This window comes from Arvicanthis niloticus, chromosome 1 (assembly GCF_011762505.2).
Source record: "Arvicanthis niloticus isolate mArvNil1 chromosome 1, mArvNil1.pat.X, whole genome shotgun sequence".
Lineage (NCBI taxonomy): Eukaryota > Metazoa > Chordata > Mammalia > Rodentia > Muridae > Arvicanthis > Arvicanthis niloticus.
The window spans coordinates 166,982,363-167,004,523 of NC_047658.1; the positions used below are offsets into that span (position 1 = coordinate 166,982,363).

General features: G+C 38.5%; 1 protein-coding gene across 1 annotated transcript; it reads right to left on the reverse strand.

The window, feature by feature from the left end:
• Positions 1-1,876: 1,876 nt before the first annotated feature.
• LOC117724958 (uncharacterized) lies at positions 1,877-20,174 on the reverse strand. The gene is made up of 5 exons (XM_076926307.1): positions 20,077-20,174; positions 13,580-13,636; positions 10,728-10,854; positions 10,463-10,523; positions 1,877-4,249 (listed from the first exon to the last, which is right to left on the reverse strand). The coding sequence occupies exons 1-5, from the start codon at positions 20,077-20,079 to the stop codon at positions 2,527-2,529; spliced, it is 1,971 nt and encodes a 656-aa protein (XP_076782422.1). The 5' UTR covers positions 20,080-20,174; the 3' UTR covers positions 1,877-2,526.
• Between the last annotated feature and the right edge of the window lie 1,987 nt (positions 20,175-22,161).

The window sequence follows — 22,161 nt, forward strand, 5'->3', positions numbered from 1 at the left end:
TTGCTTCCTGGAACCATGCTATTTCTGATTATCATGGAGTCACTGACCTTGGCAAAGAGAACATTCCCTTGAAACAGGAACATGAAGTAAAATATGTACATTATTATACAAACAAGTTTTATGACTATGGCAACCCTCAGCACTCAAGGAGGCCCATATCCTGCTGGCTCTGCTTCAGGTATGGAAACCATGTCATACCTTCCCTCTGCAACCATGCCAGACCTTACAGCCTCTCAGAGTACCAAGCATCAGCTGCTCTCCTTGACTACCTCATGTCTTCAAAACCAATACCACCTGGGTGATTCTTACACATTACTAAGTCCAACTGCAACACAAGTTATGACCTTGGCTATTTCTGAAACACAGCTTCTTTTTTTTGTTTGTTTTTTGTTTTGTTTTGTTTTTCGAGACAGGGTTTCTCTGTATAGCCTGGGCTGTCCTGGAACTCACTCTATAGACCAGGCTGGCCTCGAACTCAGAAATCCACCTGCCTCTGCCTCCCAAGTGCTGGGATTAAAGGCGTGTGCCACCACCGCCCGGCAAACACAGCTTCTTTATACTCTTAGAAAATAGTTCCCAGAAGATTTTACCTCAGTGATGCTGGTCTCTTCTTAATCACTGTTAATTTCTTAGCTCCAGCTCACCAGCATCAATTGTCCAGTAGTCCCTTCTATTCTTGACTCTATAGCCAGAGTCACATGGCCGAATTTGCCAAGTTCTGTTGCTTACTGGAGCTGGAACATGCATCCCTTGTTCTAGTACATTACCAGCTTTTTATTTTCCAACTCTTACTGCCTAAACTTGACTGTCCTAAAGCTTGCTCTGTAGATAGAACTTGAACTCAGATATCTGCATGGCTCTGTCTACTTGGTACATGGTACATGAATTAAAGGCATGTACCACCATGCCTAGACCTAAGCTAACTATGCCTAATAGTTAGCATAGTTCATGCTAACTATGCCTAAGATTCAGATCAAAAGCTTGAGTTATCCCATGTCAATTTGACACACAATCATATCTTCTTATGTTCAAATGAAAGCAAAAGTCAGGTCATAGTAATATATTAGTTGAACATAGTTCCACACTGGGTGGAACTTCAAAGCCCACAACCACAATGATGCACTTTCACCAACAAACCACACTTACTCCAAAGGGCCATGCCTCCTAACAGTGCCACTTCCCATGAACCAAGCATACTCAAAACACCATATACAGCCAACTCCAAAACCTACTTCAAATATTTTATTTATTTATTTATTTATTTATTTATTTATTTATTTATTTATTTATTTTATACAGGGTTTCTCTGTATAGCCCTGGCTGTCCTGGAACTCACTATGTAGGCCAGACTTGTCTCAAACTCAGAAATCCACCTGTCTCTGCCTCCCAAGTGCTGGGATTAAAGGTGTGTGGCACCACTGCCCAGCCAAATATTTTAAAATAGAAATCACAACTATCATTTGTGATCTCCTCTATTCCATTTGAGTGAACATGTTAATAATATCCTTCTTTTGAGGCTATGATAAGATTTTTTTTTCTTGAAACTGAAGACAACTATAATGTTTAACGTCTTTATCATTCACATGAATAGTGTTTTTCTATTGTCTGAGTTCCTACTTTCTGACATCAAGATGATATATATAGGCTTTAAACTATTTATAGAGCTAGACACATTGCTGTGCAGTAAAGACAAGTTCATTCCTAGGATCAAATTCAGGTGTTTTTTTTTTGTTGTTGTTGTTGTTTTGCTTTTGTTTTTACAACTTCCTGTAATTCCTGCTATAAGATCTAAGGGTCTAATATTTTTGGGAACAAGCATGCATATGCACACACAGACACACAGACACACATATCACAAAGACACACTGACATCACATAATTAAAACAAATTGTTAAACAAATAAATTTTTATTCATGAAAGTTTTTCTCGTGTAAGCATTCATTTCTATAACTCAGGTGTTAAGGCTTACCTAGAGGCTCATGTAACAGAAAGCCATCATGTAGGCTTGAAGTCAGAAAAATCAATCCTTTTCAGCTAGTAGTATTTGGGAAGATTTAGAAAATGCTGGCCTGCTAGAGAAAATATGTCACTTGAGTACACCATTTCTAGTTCCCACTCTCTGCTTCATGCCGTTTAGCTTCCAAATATTTTCTGTGATCCCAATCTATCAATAGCAGCTTTATTACAATAAATTCTTGTCATTTCCATTGACCTGAGTTTGAGTTGTGTTAGATCTCAGTAGACCCCATAACACAAAGGCTTTACCACATTGCTTACATTCATAGAATTTCTAAGCAGTATGAATACTTTAATAATGATGAAGACTATAATAGTGTGCAAAGGCTTCACTATACTAAATATATTCATAAGGTTTCTCTCCAGTACAAAGTTTTTCATGATAATGATGCAGACTATAGAAATGCAAGGCATCACCATATTAAATACACCCACAGGGGTTCCTTTCAGTAATTTCTTTGATGCCTTTGAAAATGACTGTGACATGCAAAGGCTTTTTACCACATTGCTTATAATTCATAGGATTTCTCTCCAGTATGTGTTCTTTTATGTACTTGGAGACTGCTGTGTTGTGAAAAGGCTTTACCAGAATGGCTAAATTCATAGGGTTTCTCTCCAGTATGTTTTCTTTTATGTACTCGGAGATTTCTGTGACATGCAAAGGCTTTTCCACATTGATTACATTTATAAGGTTTCTCTCCTGTATGAATTCTTCCATGCACTTGAAGATGACTGTGATATGCAAAGGTTTTACCACATTGATTACACTCATAGGGTTTCTCTCCAGTATGCATTCTTTTATGTATATGAAGAAGATTATGAGAAGGAAAGACTTTACCACATTGATTACATTCATAAGGTTTCTCTCCAGCATGTTTTCTTTTATGTACTTGTAGAGTACTGTGACGTGCAAAGGCTTTACCACATTGATTACATTCATGAGGTTTCTCTCCTGTATGAATTCTTTTATGTCTTTGAAGATGACTGTTACATGCAAAGGCTTTACCACATTCATTACATTTATAGGGTTTCTCTCCAGTATGTGTTCTTTTATGTACACGGAGACTACTGCGTTGTGAAAAGGCTTTACCACAATGGTTACATTCATAGGGTTTCTCTCCAGTATGTATTCTTTTATGTACTAGGAGATGATTGTTATAAACAAAGGCTTTGCCACATTGGTTACATTGAAAGGGTTTCTCTCCAGTATGTGTTGTTTTATGTATTTGAAGATGACTGTGATATGCAAAGGCTTCACCACATTGGTTACATTCATAGGGTTTCTCTCCAGTATGTGTTCTTTTATGTACACGGAGACTACTGTGTTGTGAAAAGGCTTTACCACAATGATTACATTCATAAGGTTTCTCTCCTGTATGAATTCTTTCATGCATTTGAAGATAACTGTGATATGCAAAGGTTTTACCACATTGATTACACTCATAGGGTTTCTCTCCAGTGTGTGTTCTTTTATGTATTTGAAGAAGATTGTGACATGGAAAGGCTTTACCACAGTGATTACATTCATAAGGTCTCTCTCCAGCATGTTTTCTTTTATGTATGTGGAGATTACTATTATGTGCAAAGGCTTTACCACATTGATTACATTCATAAGGTTTCTCTCCTGTATGAATTATTTTATGCCTTTGAAGATGACTGTGCCACGCAAAGGCTTTACCACATTTATTACACTCATATGGTTTCTCTCCTGTATGAATTCTTTCATGCCTTTGAAGATTTCTGTGCCATGCAAAGGCTTTACCACATTGATTACATTCATAAGGTTTCTCTCCTGTATGAATTCTTTCATGCCTTTGAAGATTACTTTGATATGCAAAGGCTTTACCACATTGATTACACTCATAAGGTTTCTCTCCAGTATGTGTTCTTTTATGGATTTGGAGATCACTGTGAGTTACAAAGGCTTTACCACACTGATTACATTCATAGGGTTTCTCCCCTGTATGAATTCTTTCATGTCTTTGAAGATTACTGGGATATGCAAAGGCTTTACCACAATGGTTACATTCATAGGGTTTCATTCCAGTATGTATTCTTTTATGTACTCGGAGATTACTGTGACCAGCAAAGGCTTCACCACACTGAATATTGTCATAGGGTTTCTCTCCAGTATGAATTCTTTTATGCCTTTGAGGATGATTTTGATATGCAAAATCTTTGCCACAATGAGTATATTCAGAGGGTTTCTCTCCAGGATGACTTGTTTCATGCCTGTGAAGATAATTAGTACATGTGAAAGCTTTACCACATTCATTATACTGATCAATCCTTTATATGTATGAATAAATTTTACAATTTGATCTAATCATAAAGAAGAATCAGATCTTAAGGTTTTATTCCTTTTTTATGTTCATGGTGTTCTCCTTCATTATGGGTTGTTTTACATTTTTTAAGATACCTATAATGGTAAGAGCATTTATTACATGGCTCACATTTATAGCCATTATTTTTCTATATAAATTTTCCACACAAGAGAACTGGAAGAGTTCAGAGCTTTACCACACTGATTGCATTTACAATTTTTTCCATAGTGAATCACACCACATTCACAAAGTGAACCAGGACAGACAGAAGAATTTCCACATTCGTAGCACCTATAGGAATTTTCTCCAATGTGAGTTTGTAGATATTCCCAATAAAGTTGGAAAACTGGTGGGGTCCATGAGTTGCCTCACAAACCATAAGAGCACTGATCTCAGTCAGATAGGGATAGTTTATTGAGTATGCACCCCAGGACTGACTGATCAGAGCCACAGGTCAGACTCAGGAGCCATGGTATTGAGTTAAGGTCCTACAGGGCTTTTTAAGCCTGAGATCTATAAACATCTGTGCCAAGGTATTCCAGTCAAGATTTAGAAATAAGGGATTTCCTTAGGAACATGTCTTTGTTATATATTTATCCTGCTCCCATTAGTTGGGGAATTCAACTATGCCAGGAGACTTGCCTTGTCTAACATTCATGTCTTAACTTGCCAACCAGGATGGGACTCATCTTGTCTAGCATTCATGTCTTAACTTGCCAACCAGGAGGTCAGTTACACACATACATATCTCTTTTTTGCCAAGAAAGATCTCAGTTCCTAGGGAGGTCTTGGGAACTCAAACTTTATTCAACACCTACTCAAAATGAAAGTCTTATAATAGATGCAGGTGTTTCTCTTATGATGGGGTCCATCCTAGGGACAGCTTATAAAGGCAAATACCATGAATGCTTATACACAGGTGCAGAAAATGTTGCTGGGTGGTTGGTTTGGGTCCAAGCTTATACAAAGCAGTTCTAATCGACTTCTCTTGTGATTGGCTTTCAAGAGCACAGAATATAACGAAGTCTGCAATCAACTTGGGCATAAGAAAGTTTCCTACTAACACCAGAGAAATAAACATGAGAAATTTCCTTATAACATTAGCAACAGCACAAAATGTCAGACTAGCCACCCACCTAGGCCTTAATATTTTATCTAGGCCTTAACAAAAACCAATTAATTGCAAACTTGTATCACATTCAAAAAGTCTACTCATATTGGATACTACTACATATCTTCTAATTGTTCTGGGAGAAAGAGAGGTACCTTACTTCTTTTAATAGCCCTATGCTCACATGTCTTGTATCTATTGTGGCATATGATAATTTTATTTAAAGAAGAATAACAAATGAAAGGGTTCCACATTGCATTCACATAATTTGACTTTTTATTCTTCATAGACATGTGGTATGGTAGTAAGGTTTCCCCATAACATTCTTCAATCACATACATTGCCCCTCTCATCAAACTTAGCAATGTTACTACAAGTATATGAGAAATTCCAGCTTTACTATGGACTATTTGCTTATTAGAAGGTTGTGGACATATACCTATCACCTATTAAATGTGTATACCTTTTGCAATATCTAAGTGGTATGAGACTAAACAAATTAGAAGTTATACAGCATAGCTCTACTGAGGTTATGATTCTGTTAGGGCATTGTTTTTCTTTTTTTTTTCTTTGAGGAATGCCTTGCAAATACAGCAGATATTTGACACTGAGGTACATAATTCTGTGAGAATTTAATTGTTGTAGAAATTTTTAATCTCAATCTGGGGTTTCTATCCCACCTTGATCATTCAATTCATGGATAAAAGACATATAACTTTTATTATTCCTAATCAACCTTAAAAAGCACATGAGCTGGGCAGAAATTTAACCTCTATGCTATTACAGTTGGCCCAATGCTACTTGTATTCCAATGCTAATACTGGTTCCTCAAGATTTAGTTTTCCCAGACACAAGAGAGTCAACACGTAGACTCAAAGGTTTAGTGTTCCCTGGCTTGGGGGTTGAAGGAGAACCATGAGGGGTTGAAGGTGAATGGAGGAGAACTCCATGGGTTAGGGGAGTCATAAAAATGTGGCCCTGAGACCTGGCCAATTAGAGTTAAGAGCAGCCCAAATAAAACACAGTAATAACTCCAGATTATCAATAGAAAAATTATTAATCTTTAAAGAAGGGAGAAATAAATGGAAATTAATATAAATGCTTTTAAGCATACATGGATAAATAAATAAATCCAGGTCTTTGATCTCAATGTTTACAAAACAAAAGCAAGAATAGTTATATTTCTTGTGAGTCAGACTAACTTAATCTACAAACAAATCCAGGTGAGTTTGGGCTATATACAAACAAACAAACAAACAAACAAACGTATCTCAATAAATAATAATTTTAAATTGTTTTAATTGTCAAAATAAAGTGGTTATAAATTTGGTGGTTATAATATTACAAATCTTCCATGACAAAGGTCAAAGTAAAGCAGACCTAAATAAAAAAGAAGCTGTTAAATTAAATCAATCTATATTTTTGATGACTTTGGGTTACTAGACCAAAGAGATGCTATTTTGGGAAAGAGGCCCTGTATTGTCTGGTTTTGTGTGTTAACTTGACACAAGCTGGAGTTATCACAGAGAAAGGAGACTCCCTTGAGGAAAAGCCTCCATGAGATCCAGCTGTAAGGCACTTTCTCAATTAGTGATCAAGTGGGGAGGGCCCCTTGTGGGTGGTACCATCCCTGGGCTGATAGTCTTGGGTTCTATAAAAAAGCAAGCTGAGCAATCCAGGGGAAACAAGCCGGTAAGTAACATTCCTCCATGACCTCTGCATCAGCTCCTGCTTCCTGACCTGCTTGAGTTCCAGTCCTGACTTCCTTTGGTGATGAACAGCAATGTGGAAAGTGTAAGCTGAATAAACCCTTTCCTCCCCAATTTGTTTCTTGGTCATGATGTTTTGTGCAGGAATAAAAACCCTGACTTAGACAGGCTCTATATTTGTGTTAACAAACAACAACAAAAAGGCTTTAGACTCCTAAAATAATAAGGATCAGATTTCATAGTGGAAGACCCCCTGAAGATTATGGCTACACAGAAAGAAAATAAAAAAATTAGAAAAACCAAACAGGACAGGTAACATGATTTTCTGATTCCTCTACGTGGCCATCAGCCATAAAACTTCAGCTATACATAGCCTATAAATCTTGTGGGCTACAGTTCTCAAAATTCATCATGTCATTCTTTCATATGGCATAAGTAAAATTTTATATAACAATTTGGTTATTGATCGAACTAATTCATAAAAAGATAGTTGTTTTCACCTGCTCAAACAAAAACCAAAAATTTAATCCTTAACTAATCTGTGCACCTTTCACATTTCATACAAATATCTTTATAAAACTAAACACTGGTTGTAAGATTTGTATATTACAAAATAAAAGACTAAGCAGTCAGCTCTGACAAAATTCACCCTTGGGGATGCTGAGATGGTGAGACGTGCTGTCCACTTCCCTGATTAATCCTGTCTCAGCTGCATCAAAGCTGTTTCCTCTAAAGACTTGCTTCCAGAGCAGCTTCAGAAAAGACTGCTACTGATCCCAGTTGACCTTGGTTCATCCAGCCTTTCACACCATTCCAGCCAGGACTTCAGGTAAGCCCTAAATTTTCTCAACACATAAAGACTGGACAGCACATAATGCCAGCTAGCTTTATTTTGACTTAATCATTTTTCCAACTCCCTTTTGGTCTCTCAAACAAAAAATTCTTCACCCCAAATCAACAAAAAACAATTATAAAAAGACCATAGTCCTAATCCCTTAAGTTGGGATGGATGGTTTTGGTCATTTTATAAATTATAGGTATGTTGTTATTTTAAAAGATGATTACAAATAATTGTACTTTTGGAAAGGGAGGAAACAAAACAAGGATCTTAGACTCAGGGATTTATATGTTTCCTTCTTTCCTAGGTAAGAGAAAGGGGGTTGAAAAGAAAAAGGGAGATATAAAAATATTATGAAAAATTAAATAAGGATAGATTATTAAACCTACTCTCAAACCAAAAGACATTTTATAGCCAAAATCTTACATGGATACAAAATTTTATATATTAATACAAAAATAAGGTTATATTTTGTTACATTGGTACAAAATTTTGTATTTTTTATATATACAGATTTAAGATTTTCTGTGTTATAAATCTTTATATATTGATATAAAATTTAAGATTAATTTTGTTATTTTTAGATAGGCATTGTGTCTATACAACTCATCTAAAAATATAAGGTTTAATCCCAGTCTTTTCAATAGGTGCTATTACAAACTGTTTATGATAAGTAAATAATGTAAGTTAACAGTCAATCAAACACATAGTTGTATTAGATACTAGCCTAGATTATCACAAAAATATATATCCTGGACTGTACAGATAATAGATAGCTGGAGACAGGCACTCTCTGTTTGTTCAAATATGCTATAAATAAATAAGTGGTCTTCAAAAGCATAAGAGATCCACAAAATATGACATTTAATGTTATTTCATTATCAAAAGATCTTTTAACTATGAGACATGTCTGTTCCTGACAATGCCCACTTCAGAAAAGATAATGAACATCAATACCTCTGTGTGGAGTTGCTTCAATTATGGCAAGCTAGCCACTGGGCAAGAAATGCCCTAACTTTATTTGCAGACAAAATACTGTCCAAAAAGGACATATGGGTGCAAGAGAGTTGATTGCTATACTCTGCCAAGATGGAGCAATATTTTATAAATATTATAAAAAATATATTGAGGACTGTCCAAGCAGTAAGCTATCTCTGTCATTCCTATGATTTTTAAAATCTGTGTCCCAAGACTTCCGCATACTCAAATAATGTTTATTCCTTCTCAAATCTCTAATGGGGTTAAAAATTAAATAGTCATAGCATTACTGTAAACTTAAATTAAGATTTAAAAGTATGTTCTAGGTCCACAAAGGTAATTTTAGGAGAGTTATACAAGTTAGGATAAAAATAATTTACATACAAAACTCTAAACTCACCAGGATAAAATAGATAATAAAATATTTTCTCCTAAATTGTCAAATACAAACGAACAAGATTTTTTAAAAAAGATTTATTTACTTTATGTATGTGAGTACACTGTCGCTGTCTTCACACCCACACCAGAAAAGGGCATTGGATGGTTGTGAGCCACCATGTGGTTGCTGGGAATTGAACGCAGGACCTCTTGGAGAGTAGTCAGTACTCTTAACTGCTGAGCCACACCTCTCCAGCCCCAGACAAGATTTTTTAAAATGTCACTTTTACTTAATAATTCAATTTCATAATTATTCCTAGAGCATGTTGTTCATTATTATTTAAAAAGGAGCCTTTTTCAGGTGGATTTCTGAGTTCGAGGCCAGCCTGGTCTACAGAGTGAGTTCCAGGACAGCCAGAACTACACAGAGAAACCCTGTCTTGAAAAACAAAACAAAACAAAACAAAACAAAACAAAACAAAACAAAACGAAAAAAGGAGCCTTTTTATTTAGACAAAAAAGGGGAATTGTCGAGGTTTGGTGTGCTGCTATGTATTGTAATGCTAAATTCTATACCTGAAGATCCAGGCCTATGAGTGATTTCACACATGTATAAACTTTTGTTGTGCAAGCCTTATTCCCTGATTTAAAACTATTAGTTAAATAAAATTGGCTATAGCCAATTACCGTATAGATTAGAGGTAGGTGGGATTGGAGTGACCTGGTTGGGGGAGAAGAGATGAAAAGGAGGAAGAACGAGTAAAGAGAAGAAAGCAGCCATGAGGGAGAGAGACCATGAGCACATGCCAGGAGAACCAGCAGGTATCTGGAGTACATGTCTGGGGAGGTAGCCAGGCCAGCAGTTTAAACAGAAGAGTAAGGGTTACATCCCAGTAATTGTCAAAGCCAAATAAAATAACCATAGTCTGAGTCTCATTTATTTGTAAGCTAGTTGGAGATAGTTTAAATTAGTTGTACTACACTTAATAATCATCACTACACTTAAAGCAGTGCTTTTTTTTACACTATTGCTTTTCTTTAAAACTTCCAGGACACATTAAAATTCTTTCAGAGGCATATTTATATCAGCTTGCACATAAAAATTACCTTCCATGTCTTCTAGAACTTTGACAATGTTCTTCAATATTATGGTCTTCCCAATTGTAGCCTAAAATATAGTACCAGAAAATGTATGATATATTATTGGAAATTAGGCAAAATTCAAATTACTATATTCAGTGACCCGTAGAACTATGGCTGATTTATTCTCCTCATTCTTCCTGATTCTCAATTGAAATTACAGAAGATCATCAATAGCAAAGAAACATTTGTCTCCTTATTTTAAAAAGGGAAAAAAAATTCACAGTCTTACCTATAGCAGTGAGGTTCTTGTAGGTCTCCAGCATCACATCTCTGTAGAGACTCTTCTGAGAACGGTCCAGCAAAGCCCACTCTTCCTGAGTGAAGTTCACATGCACTTCATCATAGGTCACTGCATCCTAAAATATTCCATACATGTGTACAACAGAAAGTATGATGCCAATAACACTAAATGTATGCTTCATTGACAATATATTCATATAATTCTAGTGCTTCCTCCACTTATTTCCTGACACAGAAGTTCTAATTATTAACCAAGTCATTTTATAGGGAAAATGAAGTTCATCTCTGTGCCTTTTGAATAGGATATAGCCTTGCAAATGAAATGTCAATTAATACACGGGGGGGGGGGGGGGGGGGGGGAGGGGGAGGGAGAGGGGAAAGGGAAAGGGGGAAAGAGGGAGGGAGGGAGGGAGGGAAGGAGGAAGAGAGAGAGCATGCAAACAGATCAACAGTACTGAGCACACATCAGACAAATTGTATGAACAACAACTAACAACAAAAATGATGGACAAACTGGGTATTTTGCTCATGCCTTTAATCCCAGCACTTGGGAGGCAGAGGCAGGCGGATTTCTGAGTTTGAGGCCAGCCTGGTCTACAGAGTGAGTTCCAGGACAGCCCAGGACTACACAGAGAAACCCTGTCTCGAAAAACCAAAAAAAAAAAAAAAAAAAAAAAAAAGTCAAAGACTGATGATCTCTGGTTTGTAACTCTCTCTTACTGTTTTGTGCTAATAAGAGCTGGTTTCTTTTCTTTCTGGCTCAAGGACTTCTTGCTGGCCAGGGGAGAGGCTTAGAACTTGTTAACTCTTCGTGAACCAGGAAGAAAAGAAAAGAAAATCATTTTACACAGACCACACACACAGAAACACACACTCATACACATATACACACTGGCCGGGCCCAATAACTATTTCATCAATTCCATAAATGTTTATGCACACTTACATATACACATATACTTATATACATACATTTAGACAAACAGACACACAGATATATAATTTGTTGGATAGGGCTGAGCCCCAAATGCCACTCATATACATTTCGGTGGATGGGGCAGAGCCCCCAAGCCATCAACTTATTTCTTTTCTCTGGCCTTTTTATACCTTCTTAGCCAAAAGGTCTTCAGAAAATTACCTCATAGATAAAATGTTACACAAAAAGGGAGTTACAGAAGGATGCTGATAGTAAGTTCAAAACGGTGTTTCATTCTATAAGTCCATCATAAGTTCAAAGCAAGAATTTCACATGGCCTTGTTTTATCATAGAGGATATCTGTGGCCTCATCCTTGGACCTGACCTAGAATGAATGTTTTTCCTTGATCACAAATTTGCCCCAAGCTTATTTCTCCTCTTAGTGTAATTGTAAAAGCTCATTGTATTTCTGATTATGCAGCCTTTACTTACTATTCTATGGGGAGTGGGCACATTCTATTCTTGATTCTAATTTTATTACATCTTTCTGGCAAAACAACTAAAACTATCTTCTTAAATTTTCTTCTTAAAATTATTTTAATCAAATCAGGAATTCTATAAAGTCATTAATTCATCTAAACAGCATTAATTCATGAAAGTTCATCTTCATGTTGATCTGCAGGAAATTTGCTCAATAGGGTGGGTAGGCTGATGCCCAGCAATCCTAAGGCTATGTAACAATGACAGGAAGGGCGCATCAGCAGCAAGAGTCCTTAGAGCAATCTAAGGACTCTGTATTCTCAGAGCTCACCTACCTCAAGCTATGCAAAATGGTGGGCCATCTCCAGAAAATTTACTTGCATGCCTTCCAAGCCCATCAGCTAATCATATAAAAAAAAAAGAAAGCCAGGCATGTTGGCCCACATCTAATCCCAGCACTCTGGAGCCAGAGACAGGTGGATATCTAACTTCAAGTCCTGAGTGGTCTACATACCTACTTTCAGGACACCCAAGGCTACACACAGAGAAACTTTGTCTTCAAACTAAAACAAAAACAACAAAATTAAGAATATAAAAATGAAAAAAAAAAGAATATAAAAATGTTAGGGTAGCAAAATAGCCTAGCATTGAATAACAATTGCTTCTTCTGTATCTTATGTGATTTAGGGATAAAGCTTATAACGTGAGGGCATGACAGCACAAGAAGAAAGCTGACTGATCAGCCTGAACCACAAAACAGAAGAAACAAAGAACAGGAAATGAACGGGTTGAGTCTATAGACACTCACATCCCACCTCCAATAAGGTATCTAGAAAGGTTCCTCTTATAAAAGCTTACATAAGCTCCACCCCCGCCCCGCCCTGCAAAAAGCCACAAAAGAGAGACAAGTGTTCAAAGACATCATTCTATCTCAGAGCTTTTTTACTCAATCAACTACACTTTGAGCCTGCTTGCTATAGGCTCATGGTCATCCCAATGATCCCAATGATCCAGTCTACAACAGCCTGTACACATGCTGTTCCAATGTCCAGAGACCCTTTTGACACTTAAGGCAATCTCTTGATCATCACATCTTGTAAAATCAGAAAGCAATTACATCTTTGTAACATACGATGACACAGAATACCCTTTCCCATTCCAATAGAGTAGAATGTGTCCATAGAGATGAAAGATTCGACCAAGACAAGAAACCCAACAGGGCAAACACTAAATCCTGTGCTTCTGTCTCAGATACATGAGGCTTCGGTTTCAGAGGTTTAGATGGCCCTAACTCTGCAACTTTTCAGACATCTCTCAGTTTGGTCACTTCCACTCCTATATGCATCTCTCCATGGCAGGTGTCTCATAGCTTAGGTATCTTAACATCTTGTGGTCTCAAAATGCAACTCAGGCTTCATCCTCACAGCGTCACATAGTGAACTCACGGTTTTCTCACTGGGGCTCTGACTCTGCCAAACACAGGTGGCTGGAACAGTGCTGAACTGCAAACACAGAGGAATAATTTAAATTTTTATATCTTTCTTGCTTCCAGAACCAGCACAATATGGGTGATACTGTCAAGTTTGGCTTCTAAATTGGGATGGAATCCACATGCTTAGACCACAGTTGCACCAGGTTTTATATAAAGTTCTTTCCTGGGACTAAGAGTCACTTTGCCTACTCCTATTAATTGAAGGCTTAGCAAGAGGGAGTGTTATCCTTGGGGCTTAGGCTTCAAATCCACAGCAAGGTCCTTCTGTTTAATGGTGATAATTTCCTTGATTCCTGACTCTGTTTCAGCATTTGGCTGACACCTGAAACTTCCCAGTGCTGTTTTTCTCTACAAGCTACAGACTTTGCATTTATTTCTGCCCAACTTGTTGCTTTTTTTCACTGTAGTCCTCAATGAGTCATAACTATCCAACAGATTCAATCATCTAAGAAATCAGCCCATTATTTTTTAATTCTGCCTTATTCAGATCCTCAGGGCATGGCCAGAATTAGAAAGACTTTGGCGGGGCAGTAGTGGCGCACGCCTTTAATCCCAGCACTTGGGAGGCAGAGGCAGTAGAACTTTTGAGTTCCAGGCCAGCCTGGTCTACAGAGTGAGTTCCAGGACAGCCAGGACTACACAGAGAAACCCTGTCTGGAAAAACCAAAAAAAGATAGGAGACTTTGGGCCAAAATATCACACAAATGATCTCTGGCTGAATTCCACTGAAGTCCTATGACTTCAATTTCTTCTGTCTGCATTAACAACACACTGATCTTCCAGGTACTACAGGAATAGCCAATTAAGTTCTGTGTACATACCTTTTGCCATCTGAAGTCCTTATATTTTCCACATTTCACCAAAAGAGAACATATTCAGGTTCTGCTCAGCAGCAAAAATCACTTTTTGCATTTTTTTTTTTTTTTGCTCTAACTTGCTACTCTGCTGCTGTGATTGAATCCTCTAACCAAACCCATCTCAAGCAATGAATGGGGTTTTGTTTTTTGTTTTGTTTTGTTTTGTTTTGTTTTTGGATAGTTTTGTCAAATCACAGTCAATCATTTTGGGAGCTTAGGGGATAGAAACTCACGTCAAAAAAATGAAGGCAAAAACATGGACAAACACTGTTTCCTGGCTTGCCCTCTTGCTTGGTCACTGTCTCATGCTCAGCTAGCTCTCTTATCCAGCCCAGGCCCATTTGCTTAGGGATTCTGTCACCCTCCGTGGAAGAGCCTTTCCACACCAAACATCACTCAACACAATCTCTCACTGACAGAGTATCCAGCCATTTTGATGAGGGTATGCCCTCAAGTGAGGCTCCCTCGGATAACTGTAGGCTCTAAAATGTTAATGTTGATGACTGAAGCTAATTAGGACACACAGACAATAATATGAGAAAGTTTTATAAACCCAAATCCAATGTCTTAACCATATCAACCACTTCAGTAGCAAAAACCCAAACATTGATGATTGCAACAACCGGAAGACACAGAGTTGCTAAGAAATGAGGAGAGGCAACTCTTTAGGATCAAGAAGAGAAAATTAAAATTGTTTCTCCACAGAAAGTCCCCAAACCAACAAAAATGCAAGGAACTCATAGCATAATATATTAAACTTTCAGAAGATAAAAATCAGTGCTGTATCATTTTCCAGAGAAACAACAATATAATTAAATTATAATTAATAAAATAACACAACATAGATGGCACTACTGATAAAAGTAAACATAAAGACAGACCAATAAATATAACATTGTCTTTTAAACAAGAACTGCAGGATTATAGTCAAAATCAAAATCAATCACTGGCCAGCACTCACCCTAGGCACTCTGGTTCACTCCTTTTCCAGTAATAAAAAATGGACTGGGGGTGGAGGGCTATTCAAATTGGAGAGATTCACTTAAAGCATACAAATGTTTCTAATGAAGAAAATAATTTTGTCTGCTAAAAGTATCTCATTCTTTTATGATAAAGAAAAGGATATCTATTACGGTCACTTAGAAAACATTTTATTTCCTGTGATTGATGCTTGGATACAAGTCTGCACCAGTGTGAGGAAATGCAAAATTTTAAAAACTAAATACAGGAAAACAGACTTTTAAAAGAAAGTGTATATTTGTATCATATACCTAAACAGCTTGGTTTACATCAACTGCTTTATAAGTCATAAGTACTTTAGAAAATAAGTCTATCCCCATTTGTGTGTGTATGCTTATGTGTACAAAAGAGAAGTCCAGTTCCTCGTCCAGATTCTTGATTGCCTTGGTCTGTGACCTCCCCCCCCCCCCCCAAATGGCCATGTTGGACTTTTTACAGATCATCAAAAATTGATTACCTGACTACTCCTCATTGCTAATGTCAACTACTGTCAAAGCAGAAAAGCTCTCACTTCACTTCTTCCCCAGCCTGTTCTGTGCTGTGACTACACAAGCTTCACAGTTGATCAGTGTACTCAATTCTTACATAAGGCACTCTTTATTTGTAATTCCCCCAAAATCTGGGGAGGTTGGAAGACACTCATTCACTCATCTCTTCCTTTGCACTGGCCAGTCAGGACCAGCATGAAAGAAGTTGCAAAACTGTCTTCCAGGCACAGAGTAACAGAGGCAGGATTAGGTGCGTTCAAAGTAAGCCTTAACTACATACCATAAGGAATGGCTGACCTTCAAGAGAAGTTGCTCTAAACAGAAACAAATATGAAAGCCCTTGAGAAAAAGGAATAAAACTTTTTTTTGCATATGACATGTAATTGCATTTTTTCATGAGTCAATAAAACCTCTGACTTTTAATGAGTTGTTAGAAAGCCGAAAAATCTGCAACATTTCTACAGGAACATTCTTCCCTTGCATATTATATAACAGAATTCTCTTTTCACCTTAAGTACAAAATCAATAAAACCCTCCTTAAAAATGATGGCTGAATAGATCTCATATGTCATTGATCAAAATGGTTTTTAAAATTCACTTTACATCCCAATATCAGTTCCTCTCCTCCCAGTACCCCCTCCCTGCTCATGCAAATCCTTGCCCTATTCCTCCCTCCTCATCCCCTCTTAAACTATATCCCCCACCCCCCACCCCCACCTGCACATCAACTCACTGGAACACTAAGTGCACCCTCTCCCACTGAACTCAGTTAGGGGAACAAGATCCACAGGCAGGCAACAGATTCAGGGATAGCTCCTCCTACCCCCCTCCGGTTGTTGGACCAAGCTGCACATCTGTTACATATGTGCAGGGGGTTTAGGTCCAGCCCTGACCATTCTTTGATGGATAATTTGGTCTCTGGGGTCCTCAAGAGTCCAGGTTAGTTGACTCTGTTGGTATTCCTGTGGAGTCCCTATCCTCTTCAGGTCCCTCAATCCTTCCCTCAACTCTTCTGTAAGACTCCCCAAGCTCCATCTAATGTTTGGCTGTGGGTCTCTACATCTCTTCCCTTTGGCTGCTGGGTGGAACCTCTCACAGGACAGTTATGTTAGACTCCTGTCTGCAAGCATAACAGAGTATCATTAATAGTGTTAGGGATCAGTTCCTGCCCATGGGATGGATCTCAAGTTGGCCAAGAAGTGAAATTCTTAATGACTGGGAAACATTGGAAAATAAAAACAAACAAGAGATTAGAGTAGTGGTATATAAAGAAAATGGGATTTAAAAAGTAATACCAACAATTGACTTTTTCAAAAGATAAATATAATTGAAAACGCATATAGGTATAATGACTTTGAAAGAGAACAGGCCCTTCCCTGGTAGAAGGAACAATAATAATACGATAATAATGAGATACTCTTTGACTGTTTCCCTATGTGTAGTGTTAGTTTCGATATCTGTAACCATCTCAGATTTCTGAACTGTCTGAACTGTGTCAAGGAGGATTGCACATACCTGCATAGTACAATCTTTTAATTGGAAATTCAATATTCATTGTCTCAAGATAACCTTCATAAATTGTATACCCATCAATCTAGTCTGTTTTCATTCATATACACAAATTAATAGATTCTGGGAAATTACAAAATTACTTACCATGCCTGAGTCAGGTTCTTCTTCATAATGGTGACCCTTGTAGCTGACTATCCTAAACTTTAGTATGTGATCTAGCTCTTGTCTATCCTGTTTCATTCTGCAGTGTATACAGTAAACTGTTCTTCCTATTCTGGCTTGTTTTCCTTTTCCTGTTATTGCAATGGACTGTTCAATACATGACTTGAATAGGTAACTTTAAAACTCTGTTGTGGTACAGCCTTTTAACTAAAGAACTTGGGAAGTTTAATCGAGAGGAAAGCAAGGTCATTGCCCTGGGGAGCATGTGACCTGAGTCAACATAACTTATCTCAGAAATATTTTTCTAAAAGGCTGAAGATGCAGCTATCCTAGGATAAACATGTCTTCCCATGGAGAAATCACTGTACACACAAAAGTTTAGTTAAGAAAAATGTCTCCAATGACAGGATGCATGCAGCGCTAGCTAATGCTCAAAGAGGAGGCAGCAGAGAAGAGATTTTGCATTTCACATTTGCTGTTACCCTTAAGTCTCTTTTAGGTTCAGGCCTCAGGTTATGTTTTGAACAATTTAAATATGGACTGGAGACTGTAAGTCTAGCCACTTAAATGGGAGATTTACATAGCAAAGATATTAACATAATTATTTCTTAAGTACACCAGTGCCCTGAAACAGCAGGTTATTCTTGAGTAACAGGGTCCTAAGTGGAAGATCCCAGAGGATGAAAAAGATAGGAAAAGTAGAAGGTAGGAAGTATAAAAGCTAGGGACAGGAGATCTTACACAAACTATGTCTTATGCTAAGTAAGCTTCTTCTTTTTTAAAATATTATTTATTTAATGTATATGAGTACATTGTAGCTGTCTTTAGACACACCAGAAGAGGGTATCAGATCCCATTACAGATGGTTATGAGCCACCATGTGGTTGCTGGGAATTGAACTCAGGACCGCTGGAAGAGCAATCAGTGCTCTTAACCATGCCGGGCTGTGGTGGTGCACGCCTTTAATCCCAGCACTTGGGAGGCAGAGGCAGGCGGATTTCTGAGTTCGAGGCTAGCCTGGTCTACAGAGTGAGTTCCAGGACAGACAGGACTACACAGAGAAACCCTATCTCAAAAAACAACAACAACAAAACAAACAAACAAAAAAAAAACAACAAGAACAAAAAAAAACAAAACAAAAAGAATAGCATCTTGTATACTACTAACAGGGGGAAAATGGAAAAAAATAGTAGACTTCTATAAAGTCAGCAGAAACTATCATCCTGGGACAAACTCAGGAGGAATCTAATAAGCAACGGTGCACAGCAGGACACAGGGTATCTCAAGAACATTACTGACCAAACCTACAGTGGACTTAGAACTGATAGCCATAGCCCCATGTGGTAGGAAGAGTTGGTTCAGGATGTGAAGCAACCCCTCCCAAAGGCCTTGGCCCCAGACCATTACCAGTTTTCACAAGCATAACCCTTGCTTTAAAGGAGCTCTATTTTATTCTCAATACATCAGGGACTTGGGGAAAATTCTCAAAGCCTAGGCCTCAGTCTGGTATTGGCTCTGCTAAGCATGTTGCTGGGTTTCCTTCTCCATACATGAGGACCTCATGGAAAACCGTGCTTGATTAGGCTAGCCCTCAACACAACACTGTTTTTCCTTTTCAAATGGTTGTCACCTGGTGTAGTCTTGCCTGTGTGGCAGAACTATGTTTTTCTCAAGAAGGAAACTGGGCCTTTATGGGACACCAGGCCTTAATGTTGGTTGTGACCCTGTAATGCCCCCTTGAGCAGCTTGCTAGAGCCCTGCTCTTTGATATGAGGATGGGCTTAGTGGCTAGTTGTAAATAAGAGGGGTCTTTTTTGTCATGATCTAGAGCCAAATTTCTGGATAGTCCTCGTGAATAAACATGAGTATCCTAGCATCCTAATCTCTAACAAGCCTGGTTAGCATGTTACTTATCTGTGGAGTGTTTTAGAAACAGTCCTCCCTGAAGTAAACTCTACTTGGTGTTTCTTACTGTCTCCTAAGCACTGGTAAATCCTTTACATTATGCTCTTCTACACCACAGCTTGATATTGGATTGCTACACAACACATGAGATGCCTTTTACAACCTCCACAAAATTAACTCCAAACGGATCTTACACCTAAATATTAAATGCTAAGGGCAGAACTTGTAGCAGATACTAGAGAAACTAGGGCTCTCCGAGTTTGGCATCCTGCCAAGGATGTTTCTACAATCAAGTCCCTGCTCCAAATGTTTTGCCCAGACAGAGCCCCCATAGTGAAGTTATTCAGAGGCCACCAAGGATCCAGCAAGTGACTAGGACAAGGGACCTCTCAGGTAGCAGCATCTGGCTGACACTTCCCACCCAGCCCCAGGGAAGACCCACCACAACAGCTCCCGAGGCTCAGTTGCCTGCTCCTCCCTATTGTGGGCAGTGACCCTGCGCTCACCATGTCGCGACTTCAGAGCGTCCCCTCACAATACCCAGTAGCAGAGCTCAGAGCACAACACACGGAAACATACAAGATTGCTCAGCCTCAGAGCGGAACTTGCAGCGTGACACCCGGAAGGATCCGCCTCCTTTTCTGACTGGCAGGCCCATCTCAAGGCTCTGATTGGCCTGCGAGTCTTGAGTGACATGAACACCTCCCTTTGGCTTAGAGTGTGCTGACTGACAGCGTAGAAGTTCCCGGCTCAGGCTTCCAGTCCAGAGCAAAAGCTTTTCCAGATGTGCAGAGATGTGCATTTCAGTACCATCTGTGCCTGTCCTCCAGTATCCTACCTGTCTGTCTTCCCACTCAGCCCCGGGGAGGACCCACCACTCCTGTTTCCTCTGTTCAGCCGCTTGCTCCTCCTTTTGTGGCAATTGATTCTGCACTCACTACCTTGCCACTTCAGCCCTTGCTTGAACTCCCCTCAGTACTCAGTAGGCACTTCCCCTTCTTCCTCCTGGAATCGAGGAGGATAGCTTACATAGCCTATTACTCAACTTGCAGTGGAGTTCTCAATCTGGTCCTCAAGTGGAAGGATACCCAGGGTATTAACAATTAAAGATAGACTTTAGGAAACAAGATATTTGTTTTGTGCCTTCATGCTGGGTTCAGGTAAACTGCAGATGACAAACACTGTGGAGCGCTATTGTTAGCCAGCACCTCTTCAACAAAGAAAGCATTGGGATTTTACTTAAGGAGTCCAGACGCATTCACATATAGGTTTGCCTGCTCCTAAGCATGCTAGGTTAATTCCTTTTCTGAACGTGGTCACAATGTAAAAACAACGACACCGAGGAGCATGCTTAGCTCAAAGTCATGTAGAAACAGATATTAATTATAAAAATGACAGTCAGAAATGCCTCTAGAATGTTCATCTTGTACCACAAGTTCTTAGCTGAAAATCAAGCAAATGACACTGTGAAGGTAGATTTTTCAGGAACCAATGCTACCTGTTAATCATGGTGTATTGAAAAAGGAACACAAACCCCATTTATCTCCATTTAAGGACCAAGCCTGATTTCAAAAAACGCTGTAAGACATAAGTTTCAGGAATAGATCATAAATCCCAGAAACTAGATCGTAAGACATTAGCTCTAGGAACAAACCATAAAATCCAGAACAGCCTGGGATAACCACAAAAATGGAGAAATATTTTATCTCAGGAATGAGCCATCAGCCCTATTTCATCACATGGCTGAACGTTCATGACATAGAAATGCAGACCATTGACCACACATAATTGAACATTCATGACATAGGGTTAGGGTTTAGGGTCAGAGTCAGGGTCGGGGTCCAGGTTTGGGTAGGGGTTAGGGGTTAGGGTTAGGGAATTCAATTTAGAATTCAACTTATGGGCTGGAGAGATGACTCAGTGGTTAAGAGCACTGACTGCTCTTCCAGTGGTCCTGAGTTCAGTTCCCAGCAACCAAATGGTCGCTCACAACCATATGTAATAGGATCTGACATCCTCTTCTGGTGTGTCTGAAGACAGCTACAGTGTACTCATATACATTAAATAAATAATATTCTTTAAAAAAAGATTTTTTAAAAAGATTTATTTATTATGTATACAGCTTTCTGCCTGCATGTATACCTGCATGCCAGAAGAGGGCACAGAAGAGGGACCTCTGGAAGAGCAGTCAGTGCTCTTAACCACTGAGCCATCTCTCCAGCCCTTAAAAAAAAAAAGAATTTAACTTACCAAATCTACTCATAAAGTACTTTCATCCTATTTCCCTGGGCACACCAATGCCTTCAGCTTCTTGATTTTGTGTTAATGAATAACTACCTTTGTGGGTAACATATAAATCATATGTAATTAAAGCAATTCTCCAAAGAAGGTAACACAGGAAACTCCATGGTCTAACTAGCATGTGTTCAAACAAACATTTTTAATACCCAAACACCAACAGAGACCCAACTTCAAACCCATAGTAGCTAATGTGCATCAGTAAGAATATGTACCATAAGCTAGAGAATCTGAACCACATGGGTTCTTTGGCAGCCACGGGGAGAAGAAAGAACTATAGGTTTTCAATCTCT

What these genes read in the sequence shown, in the direction of transcription:
- LOC117724958 (XM_076926307.1), bottom strand. An exon ending in AGAGCCCCAGTGAGAAAACC is followed by an intron (nt 10,855 to 13,579) that starts GTGAGTTCACTA and finishes GGAATATTTTAG; the next exon opens with GATGCAGTGACCTATGATGA. An exon ending in CAAGAACCTCACTGCTATAG is followed by an intron (nt 10,524 to 10,727) that starts GTAAGACTGTGA and finishes ACTATATTTTAG; the next exon opens with GCTACAATTGGGAAGACCAT.